The 14,133-nt window shown below is 44.5% G+C and overlaps 1 protein-coding gene across 1 annotated transcript in view; it reads left to right on the top strand.

Annotated features, from left to right (window-relative positions):
• The window catches only part of LOC129832449 (serine/threonine-protein kinase SIK2-like), a 56,691-nt gene that overhangs the window by 2,992 nt on the left and 39,566 nt on the right, over window positions 1-14,133 (top strand). The window contains exons 2-3 of the mRNA XM_055896520.1: window positions 1,645-1,761; window positions 4,034-4,097. Of these exons, the coding sequence (XP_055752495.1) occupies window positions 1,645-1,761; window positions 4,034-4,097 (181 nt within the window). The remainder of the gene's footprint in view (window positions 1-1,644; window positions 1,762-4,033; window positions 4,098-14,133) is intronic.

Genomic DNA, 14,133 nt, shown 5'->3' on the forward strand with positions numbered 1-14,133 from the left:
GTCATCTTTCTTCATTAGCTTTGAGCTCAGAGAGCTCTCGAAGGTGCAAAATGAAACAATTTCGGCGCTGAAACTTGGAGTCCTGTGCTATTCCTCTGAAAATAGCATATGTATCTATTTAGCTGGTCAGTGGCACCGTTTCTCAGCTAAACAAGCCAGTCACACGGGTCATTTCAAAGACCAACATAAGCCCGGCTACGTTTTTGAAACAAGCGAGGAGTAACATATTATGTGACACCCTCTACCACAGATGAATACAAATTGATGACCATTACGGAGTGTAACGTGAGTCATAAGCATGCAGAGACCAGACAGTGCAGTACTTAGAATGACCCTCGCTGTATTTTATGTTGTGAGGCTGCCGAAGCCACTGAACACAGGTCTACTCTGCTGCTCTCCCTCTGACCTTCATGTTGTCCAGACCCTCCATATCCAGGATGTGTCCCAAATGTCACCCTATTCCTTATGTAGTGCACTACTTTTGGCCAGGGCCCATAGTGCGATACTGGTGTGCCATTTGGGATGAAATCCTAGCCTATCCATGTTGCGTGAAAACATTCAGTCAGTAGGATAACGATGGGAGAACTAGGGTGTTTGCACAAAACGGAAGCCAACAGAATCAAATGGCAAGGGACCTACATGAATTTGTCCAACAAAAACTCTTGTTTTCATTGCAAAATGTGTTCTGTTACAAAACAGTTTGCAACTGTTTGCTATGGTGTGCAATAATGATTACACCACTATCCATCTCCTGTTGTTCCATTTTTTTCATTGGTCTCTTTCATTTATGATCTTGCGATCAGTCGGACCTCAGTTCACGAATGCCTCCGACCTTACTTGACCTCATTGGATATATCGGACGTATGCATCAAATTGTATGTGTGGATGGCTTGACAGAAATGGTTGCAGAAGGTAAATGTTGAACTTTTGTTGCGCAAATATCCAGATGATGCTGCATACCACTTTGCGCAATGACGCTGTAGGTGTGATCGAGGCGTCAATATGTTCTGTTTCTAACGAAGAACGAGAGGAGCGTTAGTGTAGTGCTATGTATCTAATCGAGCGTTGCGTTGGGTAAGATAAGAGTGGAATGATTAAAGGCCTCCCCTCGCTTTTGTTTACTCCATGAGCTTGGCTCGCAGACATTTGGATCTCTTCAAGTCCTGGTGATGAAATGCTGTTTATGAGAGAGAGACTTGGGATATTGCGTGTTATCATGACATGGAGACCCTGTTAATCAACTCTCGCAAGGATGAAGAAATGGCCTGTTTTCCAGCAGCTTCTGCTAGTGTTTGCCGCCCTTACCTCTCACCCAGTGTGGGTGACAGAATATAAAAGCTGTTTATGATTACCTCCAGCAAACAGTTTTTTGTGTGCAAATGAGAGCATTTGAGGAGTTTTTTTGTTGTTGTCTCTGCTTGCCTTGCAATAACTGAGAGTGCTGTGGACTTATTTTATGGAGAGAGGCCTACTGCTTACCACTTTTTTTCCCCTTTTGACTTTAGAATTATCTTCCTCAGTCTAAGCGACACTTAAAAATGTAGGCCTACAAAAAAAAGCATTTTTTCTTTTCCTTTGCATAAAAAGACCTCAAGGGAATCCTTTTGAATGTTTTGTCCAGGGACTCATCTCTGTGTTCCACAGGTTGCCATTAAAATAATAGACAAGAGCCAACTAGATGCTGTGAACCTGGAGAAGATCTACCGGGAGGTACAGATCATGAAAATGTTGGACCACCCGCACATCATCAAGTTGTACCAGGTAAACCTCTCCTCTTAAAAAAGCAGTATACAACATACATTCACTTTTTATTTGGTCCTCTGGGGTTTTGTCAGTGGTGGAATTCAGTTCTCATACTTGAGTAAAAGTACAGGTACCTTAATAGAAAATGACTCGAGTAAAAGGGGGAAGTCACCCAGTAAAGTACTACTTGAGTAAAATTCTAAATGTACTTAAGTATCGAAAGTAAATGTAGTTAAGTATCAAAAGTAAATGTATGAATAATAATTAAGCAAGATAGCCAGGGTCACACTCCAACACTCAGACGACATTTAAAAACAAAGCATTTGTGTTTAGTGAGTCCGCCAGTATGGATGACCAGGGATGTTCTCTGCGAATTGGACCATTTTCTGTCCTGCTAAGCATTCAAAATGTAACAAGTACTTTTGGGTGTCAGGGAAAATGTATGGAGTAAAAAGTACATCATTCTCTTTAGGAATATAGTGAAGTAAAAGTTGTCAAGAAATAGTCAAGTACAGATACCCCCCAAAAATGACTTAAGTAGTACTTTAAAGTATTTTTACTTAAGTACTTTACACCACTGTTTTTTGTATACATTTGCAACGCCTACAGTCATTCAGGATATTTTCTAATAGGTGAGCAAACATCTCCAATCTACCTGGCCTTCACAGTCCTAGACCTTCATAGATATCAGAACTGACGTCTGATGGAGTTAATGACTAAACAACCAACCCTTATGCACCTTCAAGCAACGTGTCAAGGTGCTTGACAGAATTTCACCCAAACTGAGCTGTAGGTTTCAGCCTCTCGTGTTTAATAGCAGAGGGGGAAAGCAATGTTCAGCTGCCAAGCTCTATCATCAGAGGAGATCCTACTAGTCAACCTGAAAAGCCCACCCCAGACTTCACTTTATTACATAAGACTTTAGGTCACTTTGGTCATTGGCAATGTGAATAGCAGTTTGTTATTACACAAGCAAATGGCTCGGGTCCAGACATTGCTGTGTAATCATTGTGTATCATTATTTCCAACAGCTCTCCCATTCAAACGGCTTGGGTCAATTAGTAATTTCCTTTCAGGCCTCATGAACAGAGGGCAGCAGGCTCGGCATCGGCTCTCTTCTCGCTCTCTCATCCCCAAACAACCAACACCCCCCCCCCTCCCTCCCTTTTGGGTTCTTTGCTTCACAGGATGCCCCCTCAGTGGACTCAGAGACCCACGTTTTCCACAGTCACACACACACACACACACAGCTCTTTCTTTGCCCATCTTTACTGTTTCAAATAAGCTCCTCATCCCCACCATCATCAATATATTGCCTATTTGTCCCCATCAAGCATTCCCAACAACACAGAGAAGTTGTAGGCTATAATGTTGTCCTTTACATGGGACAACAATCCATGTCATTTCCCCATTTGTATCATTGACAGAGTACTCTGGCAGAATTTGGATGATTAGTGGTCGGCATGTTATGGAAAGCACTGGGGAAAGTCACATTGATTATCCCTACAGGTTCTTTGATAAAGTCCTGGAGGCAGGGGCATATTGGTCAGAAAGGGTGCAGAGCAATGGGTTAGTGTGCCCAGATGGGAATTTACATGAAATCATCACTTTGGGGGATTTATATGTGAATGTATCTGATTCATTAATGCATCTCTTTTCCTCTCTCTCTCAATTTAGCTCTCTTCATCCCTTTGTTTTCTTTGGCTAATTCTGTACTGATAGTTCCAGCGGTGTGTGTGGGAGGACACCAGGGGATGTGTCCCAAAATGGCACCCTATTCACTATGTGGTGCGCTACTTCGCATAGGGCCCTGGTCAAAAGAAGTGCGCTTCATAGGGAATAGGGTGCCATTTGGGATGTAGACCCTGGTGTCCTCCCACACACACCGCTGGCACTCTACTGGGAATGGAGGAGCCGTTCAACCATGGAATAGAACATCGTTCCTATTCTCTCATATTTGTGTAATTTTTGTAATTCCCCAAAAATGACTTTTTTTGTTGTTGTGTGCAGCCAGGATAAGCCTTTACTGTGCAACATTTTCAACATTTACTCTGCTGATCAGTGCAAGTTTGCATTCATTCATTTGTTCCTTATGATCCTTTCGTCAAGACTGTATTGCGGTTCTCGGTAGGCCCGCGTCGGCCAGCCTAATACTGTTCCCGGAATCCATGCACAAGGATTATCAGATGACTTGGCATCTTAACAGCACCGAGGTCATTGCTGAAGTTGGTCTTAATCTGTTTTGCTGTGTGATTATTGCTTACTCATTGTTTCCTTCCCTCTTCCACAGGTAATGGAGACCAAGAACATGCTCTATTTGGTGACGGAGTTTGCCAAGAACGGGGAGATTTTCGGTAAGTGACGCAGACGTACCAAGCGAATTTTCCCCCGAAAACAATGTCGGACAATTTTTGCGTAAAGCTCTTTTGTAATGTGTTGTCACCTCCTCTCCTGTTAGTTATATTGTGTGTAGCCTACTTGCATGCTGTAGCCGATACACTGAGTGTACAAAACATTAAGAACACCTTGCTCTTTTTTTTTTTTAAGGAACTAAGTCCGGCTTTCAACTTACTCTTGAAAGTTGTGATAGTAGAATGCACAAGGTGCAATTTACAAATTAGGTAGTGCATCATCAGTTCCTCTTGTCATGTCAGTCATTGCATACATTAGAGAGCTATTTATAACTTCTAGATAATGTCCGGATCAACTAGCCCATGTCAGCTAATGGTTTTTAGCTATGTTTTTTAGCCCATAGATTTTCTAGTACTGTTTTATGACTCAAATATCACATGAATACACATTAGACATGGCAAAATGTATAGAATTGCAAGAACACTTGCATTATAAAAGGGACAAAATGTTCTATGCAGCCAATGACAAAATGTGCTTTAAACCAGCAACATTTTCTCTCCACCAACAAGAGGGGTGTGAACAGTTTGTGTCATGAACAGTGCTTGTGCCCGTAGAAATAAATGTGGCGCGTATGAAGGAGGGGTGCGGATGTTCCCCAATGCTGGATTGCGGGGCCCGAGTGAAAAGGTTTGGGAACCCCTGTGGTAGTGGGTGCCAGGCGCACGGGTTTGTGTCAAGAACTGCAACGCTTCTGGGTTTTTCACGCTCAGCAGTTTCCGGTGTGTATCAAGAGTGGTCCATCACCCAAAGGACATCCAACCAACTTGACACAACTGTGGGAAGCATTGGAGTCAACATGGGCCAGCATCCCTGTGGAACGCTTTGGACACCTTGTAGAGTCCATGCCCCCAACAAATTGAGGCTGTTCTGAGGGCAAAAGGGGGTGCAACTCAATATTAGGAAGGTGTTCATAATGTTTGATATACTCAGTGTATGTTCCTGATAGGCTTTTGCTTAATCAGAAAGGAAGGCTTCTTTCATTGTCTGTCTAAGGACAGGTAGTAGGACAAAGGAATGCCTCCACCTGTTGAGAGAGAGAATGAGATGATTTGATTAAATGTTCCCTTGAGTTCCTCACCATTTGCATATCTTGCCCCTAAGCCTACTTTCAGTGAAGATTGATTGTCATAGGTGAGAAGCATTGCCTTAAACCCATATAATTAGAATTCTATGATGTAGGATTGTGAACCACGTAGATGGTGAATTTAGAGATGATTTCCTGGTCTTATGTTTTGACTAAACAAGGCTGGTAGTTTGTCCAAATACCCTTGTTTACGTTGTTGTGCCACTTGGATGGCACCCACTGGGGCAGGGAGAGGGCAAGGAGGAGGAGGCACGGGTTAATAGAGCTTGTCTGACCTCCATTTTCAGTTCAGGGGTCAGTCAAAACAGGCTTCCCTCAATACCCGTCTGTATCTGTACAGAGTTGTTACAGGCTTTACCTGTCTGTTCTATATCCCCACCAAATAAGACAGAATCTAAACCTAAGATAATATCATATGATGTAGGTAAAGATGTGAAATGTGAATGCTATTTTACCCCAAAGCACATTTTAGTTTTTTTTTGTACAGTACATGGACCTCACAGACAGGCCTTCTTCCCGAGGCAAGCCATTTCCCAATGGTTATGTAAAGTGATTTTTGTATTGATGAGTCGTGTTGCATGATGTTTGACACATCATGGTACTGTAGGCAATGCAGAGCCGGGTACAGTGACTCTCCTGTTCTGTGTGCTCGAGGGTGTGCACAAGGTGAGTGGGTTGGTTATCCGTTGCCCCTTTAAAAAGTGAAAGACAAACAATTGGCGGGATTCTACTACTGGACTGGAGCAGCTGTGAAGAATGAATAAGAGTCCGGCCATGAAAGGAGGGCAAAACCAGAAGCCCTGGAAATAACCTATTAGCACTTATAGAACCAATCTTGATGTACCATTGCGGTAGGAGTTCTATCACTAACAGACACGCCAGGCTCTCTGGTCTGCTCCAATGAGAACCAGCGCTGTTGCCACCAGCCATCTTGGTTATAAAAGCAGCGTTTTCCGGTTCGCTCATTTATTCATTTTTTTGTATAGAGGGAGGAAAGGGAGTGCTTGCTTGACACATAAAGGATGACATTTCTTTACCCGTGGAACAAAGTAAAGTGATGCAGGACACTCAACAAAGTTGTCTGCCTTACCCATGCCAACGGTTATCCTTCTGGAAGGTTCTCCCATCTCCACAGAGGAACTCTGGAGCTCGGTCAGTGACCTTCGGGTTCTTGGCCACCTCCCTGACCAAGGCCCTTCTCCCCCGATTGCTCATTTTGGCCGGGCGGCCAGCTCTAGGAAGAGTCTCGGTGTTTCCGAACTCCTTCCATTTAAGAATGATGGAGGCCACTGTGTTCTTGGGGATCTTCAATGCCGCAGAATTTTTTGGGTACCCTTCCCCGGATCTGTGCCTCGACACAATCCTGTCTCGGAGCTCTACGGACAATTTCTTCGTCCTGGCTTGGTCAACTGCGGGACCTTATAGACAGGTGTGTGCCTTTCCAAATCATGTCCAGTCAATTGAATTTACCACATGTGGACTCCAAGTTGTAAAAACATCTCAAGAATGATCAATGGAAACAGGATTCACCTGAAATCAGTTTCAAGTTTCATAGCAAAGGGTCTGAATACTTATACAAGGCATTTCAGTTTTATTTAGCGTCTGAATACTTTCCGACTGCACTGTATCTTGATGACATATGTATTCAACCCCCTGTGGCGGGCCGGGAGCATGCACACTGACACGGTCGCCAGTTGTACAGTGTTTCCTCCGACACATTGATGCGTCTGGCTTCCGGGTTACGAGAGCAGTGTGTCAAGAAGACGCTTGGTTGTCGACCTTCGCCTCTCCTGAGTCCGTACGGGAGTTGCAACGATGGGACAAGACTGTAACTAGTACCAATTGGATATCATGAAATTGGGGACAAAAAGGTGTTAAAAAAAACCATCCATCTCATTTTAATCCATTTTAAATTCAGGCTGTAACACAACAACAATGTGTGAATACATTCTGAAGGCACTGTATGTGACAGGGAAATGTGGCAATGATTCTCATCGAGGGGTCGATGCCTTATTTTGGATGGCATTCGTGTGTGTGTGTGTGTGTGTGTCCAAAGCAACGATACTGCACTAAATAAACAAACTGTGTTTGACACTCTGCTTCTCCCCGTGCCTGGGTCATGCCAGGGTCAAGCTCAGACCCTGACACTGGTGTTGATTCTAACAACAGCCGTCTTGTTTTCACCACGACTGATAAAGAAGGGTGCGGAGTAGTGGCGAGTGAATGGGACAAAGACGACAGCGTTGAGACCGGGGCCACATCCCAAATGACACCCGTAGGGAAGCCACTCTGGGCTCAGGGCTCTTTCTGGGGCTGCGTTGACTTATGTGGCACCTGGAGGACTTGTCTTGCAATCAGCCCACTACAAGCCCATTATGATAGAAATAGACTGGGCTTGATAGTTCATCAGTGCAGCACTCCAACAGTGCCCTACTGAAGGGCGGACAGTACATTTGGGTAACCTCATTTCAGAGAATACTTAGATTTCTCCGCGGATCACGTCTAGGTATTACAGAACCATTTTGTCCCCACTTATTGTGCTTATTGCACCAAGTAATATGGTTATATAAGGCATTTATATGCTTTTCGCCATCAACATCCTCACTGAGATTTTCAGACACCCAGCAAGCAGCACAATAGCTGACGTAGGTAAACAGGATTATAATGTTCTGTATTCTTCCACTATAAACAGACATCCCTTCCACTTAACATCAATCTAAAGATTCACCAAGCTACATTTGTGCTACTTGACTGAGTAGCTTGGCTGTCAAGTAGTGTCTGTTAGTGGCTTTGTGAAGCCACAGTTTATCCAATCACCAGAAAGTACTTCACCCACCTATCTGTTATCAATGCTTAGAAGTCCTTTTTATAAGCCTGCTGCTCTCGGTCCGTGTCCATCCAGCTTTGTCCCAGACTCCGTGTCAACTAGCTAGCTGTCTGGGAGGAGATCTAGTCTGTCTGTCCATCCCATAGAATTGGGATTACTAAAACGGACGTTCCTATACAAGTCAATGACTTACAGTTCCAGTAGGTCTATTTCTACGATCCATCCATCCCAGCCCTGTGGACTTTGAGTCTGGCAGGGTGGTGGGCCAGACACATTGAAAGCAGCCATGCCAACCTGTCTGCTGGCTTGTCAGCCTCACCCACCCTCCAAGCTGCAGGAGTGGATCAAACCTGGAGAAATTGGGTCAACTACAAATAATGAGGAGGAACAGAACTGCCAGGCAGAGGAGGAGGGGGGCGGGGCGGGGCAAAGGGACATCAATTTGAATTTGTAAAGGGGGTGTAAAAAAAAATGTAGGCCATGCATATTAAGAAGAAAACACTACAGGAGAGTGGCTGGGTTTAATTGACTAGGCCTAACCACATCTGTCTTCTTAAGAGAGTGCCACGGCGAGATTCATTTTGGCTGTCAACTTCTATTGTCCGCTGCAGTAGTTGGGTCTGTAATCTTTTCAAATTCTGTTACTCAGTAGGTATCGGGTGTTTTTGTCTGAGCTGAAAAGGCTTGGCTACACTGTTGACTCACCTAGTTGACACTAGTATCATCGTTTTGATGGCTGATTGACCTGGAGCATGCTAGGTAATGTTGAATTGTGTAGCGTATGGGTACGTCTTTACTTCCGCACTAAATTTCAGGAAAATAAGTTTGGAGCTGAGAACGTTGCAGGATTGATCGGGCGAGAGGGAGAGCGTCGTTATTTCCCTTGTTCAGTGGGCAGGCTCCCCCTGGCTTGGCTGTCTGGACGCCGGCCAACTGAGAAATGTACGGACGCCAGGTCCTGCTCTCGCTCGGCTTCCCAATCTCTTCAAAACCTGAGCAGCTGTTAAGAGATTACACATCTACCCAACAGAACTGGAACACGGTGCTCTTCTGAGCTTTTCCCTCGTTGTTTTTAACACCGTGTTCTGGACCGGTGATTCATCATTCACCCCCCCCCCACTTTCTCCCAGAATGCAGCACTTCTTTGACTCAGTACACCTAACTGTGCTGCCATGTTGTTGGTCCTCCTCCTTGCCCTTTCTGACGTTGAAGCAGTGCATTACTCATCCATCCACTGGTGTGACGGTAGCTGCTGTGACAAGCTTGCTTTTTTTGTGTCATTAGCCCTTAGCGGAAGCACTCTAGAGCGCACCAGACGCTGTTGCTCGTGTGTGAATGGAACGGCTTAGCTCTGTCAAAGTGTTGGGGATCAAGGCTAGAGAGCAATTTTCAAGTCATGCCATAGATTTTCAAGGAGATTTAAGTCAACTGTAACTTGGACACTCAGGAACATTCACTGTCTTCTTGGTAAGCCACTCCAGTGTAGATTTGGCTTTGTGTTGTAGGTTATTATTCTGCTGGAAGGTGAATTCCTCTCCCAGTGTCTGGTGGAAAGCAGCTCCGTTCAGAAGGACAACTGTATCTTTGTGTCTGGGTGGTTTAATACATCATCCACAGCATAGTTATTAACTTAACCATGCTTAAAGAGACATTCAATGTCTGATTTGTTTTTGTTACCCATCGTCCAATCACTGCCCTTCTTTGATGCTTTCGACAAGCTCTCGGGTCTTTTTTGTTGAATCTGTGCTTGAAATTCAATACTTGCCTGATGGACCTTACAGATGTTGTATCTATGGGGGACAGAGGAAGGAGTGGTCATTCAAAAATCATCTCAGCCCCTATATTATATTTCTCGTAATGTCTATTTCAATGCAATAAAAAATAGTATCTAGCACAGTGAACAACACTTCTATTGTCCAATGTAAGTGTCAGCTAATTCCAGCCAAATGGGTATCCAGGATCCAAAGTCCAGACTTTCTCTAGCGAAGGATTGGTTAGGTACTATAGGGCAAGAGGCCGCTGTAGGCTTACTACTCAGTATATGCAGAGAGGTTTATCACATAGCTGTGTTGTGTAGCTGCAGCAGGCCTAGCCCACCCACCCACCCAATCTCTGTATTCAGAGCACCTCGCCACATTCCCATGCCAAGTGAGTTTTTTGGTATTTTTATTAGCGACACGCCACAAAGAGCAGCCTCAGTCAAGAGGGGAAACAATATGGAATATGGCACCCTCTCTAATCAGTGTCATGTTTTTCTAATTCCCCTCTGAAGTTAACCATTCATCAGAAGTACTGTACTGTCTGGCCATAATGTCACAGGTTCCTGGAATTTTAGCTGTATGCATTCTCATTTGCATAATGAACTGGATATGAGGGAATTGTAATTCAGAAGGATGGATTTAATGCTTGCTATTGCCCTTAGGAATAGCCTAACTTTGCAGTTGCTCAATTTTTCATTTTTATCCAGCTGTCTCGTGTGTGAGCACAGGATGGTTGACGCTGTTGAAATGACTCAGACTCTTAAAAACTCGACTTTGGTCTCCTGAAATGTTTTGTATCGTTGAAATGTCTTGAATGTAATTTTGCCCTTGTACTGTAGAGAGAAATGAGTTCCCATTCCTCTCTGTCTTTCTCCCTCCATGCTATGTGAGGGTGTGAAATACAGAGCTGCATGCATGGCTGCCTGCTGGTTGCAGGTGTGAAGATGCCATCATGACACGAGTTCCCCAGAGGCTGTTGATGAGACTGGATGGGAAATTATTAATTCTCTCTCCCATTTATATCTGTTCCTGGTTGTAATTGACGGGACGAAGTCGTAACGAGTTTTATTTGATTTGTAATTTGCGGATGGTTACAATTCAAATTGTATTTTTCACATGCGCCGAATACAACGGGTGTAGACCAGGTACCGGTACTGGGTCAATGTGCAATGGTTACGGGTTAGTCAAGGTCATTGACTTTTTCCACGTTACAGCCTTATTCTAAAATTGATTAAGTTATTTTTCTCGTCAATCTACACACAATACCCCATATTGACCTAGCAAAAACAGGTTTTTAGACATTTTTACAAAATGTATTTAAAATTAAACTGATATCACATTTTACATAAGTATTCAGACCCTTGACTCAGTACTTTATTGAAGCACCTGTAGCAGCGATTACATCCAAGTCTTCTTGGCTATGACTCTACAAGCTTGGCACACCTGTATTTGGGGAGTTTCTCCAATTCTTCTCTGCAGATCCTCTCAAGCTCTGTCAGGTTGGATGGAGAGCCTTGCTGCACAGCTATTTTCAGGTCTCTCCAGAGATGTTCGATCGGGTTCAAGTCCGTGCTCTGGTTGGGCCACTCAAGGACATTCAGATATTTGTCCTGAAGACACTCCTGCGTTGTCTTGGCTGTGTGCTTAGGGTTGTTGTCCTGTTGGAAGGTGAACCTTCGCCCCAGTCTGAGGTCCTGATCGCTCTGGAGCAGGTTTTTATCAAGGATCTCTCTGTACTTTGCTCCGTTCGTCTTTCCCTCGATTCTGACTGTTCTCCCAGTCCCTGCCGCTGAAAAACATCCCCACAGCATGATGCTGCCACCACCATGCTTCACCGTAGAGATGGTTCCAGGTTTCCTCCAGCTTGGCATTCAGGCCAAATAGTTCAATCTTGGTTTCATTAGACCAGAGAATCTTGTTTCTTATGGTCAGAGTCATTTTTAGGTGCCTCTTGGCAAACTCCATGTGGGCTGTCATGTGGCTTTTACTGAGGGGCTTCCATCTGGCCACTCTACCATAAAGGCCTGATTTGGTGGAGTGCTGCAGAGATGGTTGTCCTTCTGAAGGTTCTCCACAGGGGAACTCTAGAGCTCTGTCAGGCCTTCATGGCCAAGGCCCTTCTCAGATTGCTCAGTTTGGCCAGGCAGCCAGCTCTAGGAAGAGTCTTGGTGGTTCCAAACGTCTGTGTTCTTGGGGACCTTCAATGCTGCAGGCATTTTTTGGTACCCTTCCCCAGATCTGTGCCTCGACACAATCCTGTCTCGGAGCTCTACTTACAATTCCTTTGACCTCATGGCTTGGTTTTTGCTCTGACATGCACTGTCAACTGTGGGACCTTTTATATAGACAGGTGTGTGCCTTTCCAAATCATGTCCAATCAATTGATTTTACCAAAGGTGGACTCCAATCAAGTTGTAGAAACATCTCAAGGATGATCAGTGGAAACAGGATGCACCATTTCGGGTCTGTGTCTGAATTCTTATGTAAATAAGTTTTTTATTTTTTTTAGTTTTTTTTTATAACTTTCTAAAAACCTGTTTTCGCTTTAATTATGGTGTATTGTGTGTGTAGATTGAGATTATTTATTTAATCCATTTTAGAATAAGGCTGTAACGTAACAAAATGTGGAAAAAGTCAAGGGGTCTGAATACTTTCTGAATGCACTGTAGCTATGGGGTGAAGTGACTATGCATAGATACACTGCTGCTACTACTCTTTGTGTGTGTGTAGTTAGAGTCCAGTGAATGTACATCAAGCAAGAGTCTTTGTAAAAAAATATAATATTTTTTTTTTTAAAGGGTGTCAATGCAAATTGTCTGGGTAGCCATTTGAGTAACCGTTCAGCACTCTTGTGGCTTTCGGATAAAAGCTGTTAAGGAGCCTTTTGGTCCCAGCGACGTTGTGAGAGTTTGGGTGAAGTGTTTGCTGTTGGAGGATTTTTGGACTTGCTGTGTGTGCGAAGACTGTCAGCATCGCTGAATACTAATTTAAGAGATATCAACAGAATCGAGCCATGATGGGTCCATGATCTTTGGAGATGGATGGGGAGGTTTCTTTAACATGTAGACTATTCTAGTTGTTTCACTCTTAAAGTCAATTAAAACAAGATAAGCCAAGCCCCCAACATTTTTTTTATTTTAATTTTGTAAAAAAAATGTTTAACCTTTTATTTAACTAGGCAAGTCAGTTAAGAACAAGTTCTTATTTACAATTACGGCCTACCCCGGCCAAACCCTAACGACGCTGTGCCAATTGTGCGCCTTATGGGACTCCCGATCACGGCCGGTTGTGATACAGCCCGGGATCGAACCAGGGTCTCTAGTGATGCCTCTAGCACTTAGATGCAGTGCCTCAGACCCGCTGCGCCACTCGGAAGCCCCAAAATAGATTCCAAGTGTTTGCATTCGTCTCAGGAAAATGGTCCGTTGCCCAAATTGTTTCCACCCGTTTGTCCCTTAGAGAGGCAGCGCAGGGGTCAGAACAGAAGACCGTTATACAGCTCTTTGCACGACATTGCAGCACTCGGGGACATTGGAGTTAGGTAATCTTGGCTCTTTCTCACTCACTCCCTCCGCCTCTTATGTGCTAATGCACAAACAGCAGGGCAGTTCTGAGTAACCCTCCTTCTATCCCCTCCTTGAGTTAGCCGATGAGGACATTTTCAATGTTTTCTGTGTATTACAGTAGGCTTCGGCTATAATGTGTTTGTCACTGCCCAGCCCTGCCAGCTCACCTCAGCCCTCCAGCTGTAAGTGGAGGGAGCTAGCCAGACTGGGCTAGAATGTGTTAGTCGAGCACTGTATGCGTTAGTTGGGCCTGTAGGGTCTACGGGCTTGGCTGGCAGGGGTCTGAGGGCCTGGGGGCTGACCCAGCACTCCTGGGTGTGGTGACTGACCACATGATTACGTTCGTGCAGGGTGGGGTGTTTACTCTGCTGCCTCGGCCCGACCACAGAATCACAGGCCAGGCTCCTTATTGTGGCTCATCACTGTCCTTTCCTTTGTCGGCTGGCCAGAGGAGGGGTGGTTACTGGACGAATAGTTGAGAGAGCTGAGGTGTTCCATGCCACTATGTGATTGTACTCTATAACCATGGCATATGGCAAAATAAACCCAAATGGAATTGTATTAGCCTGTTACTGTTCAGGCATGAGCAGAGTGGGGGTTCTGTTAGTCACACAGATGGATTTGGTCTAATGTGTAGTCTAGCAAGCCTTAGTTAGGAAGAAGACATGGAGCACACACAGCCCTACAGTACATGTTTGAGGGCTATGCATCCTAGCCACCCTTGATTTGAATGTAAGCCAG

The sequence above is a fragment of the Salvelinus fontinalis genome, chromosome 33 (assembly GCF_029448725.1).
Source record: "Salvelinus fontinalis isolate EN_2023a chromosome 33, ASM2944872v1, whole genome shotgun sequence".
Lineage (NCBI taxonomy): Eukaryota > Metazoa > Chordata > Actinopteri > Salmoniformes > Salmonidae > Salvelinus > Salvelinus fontinalis.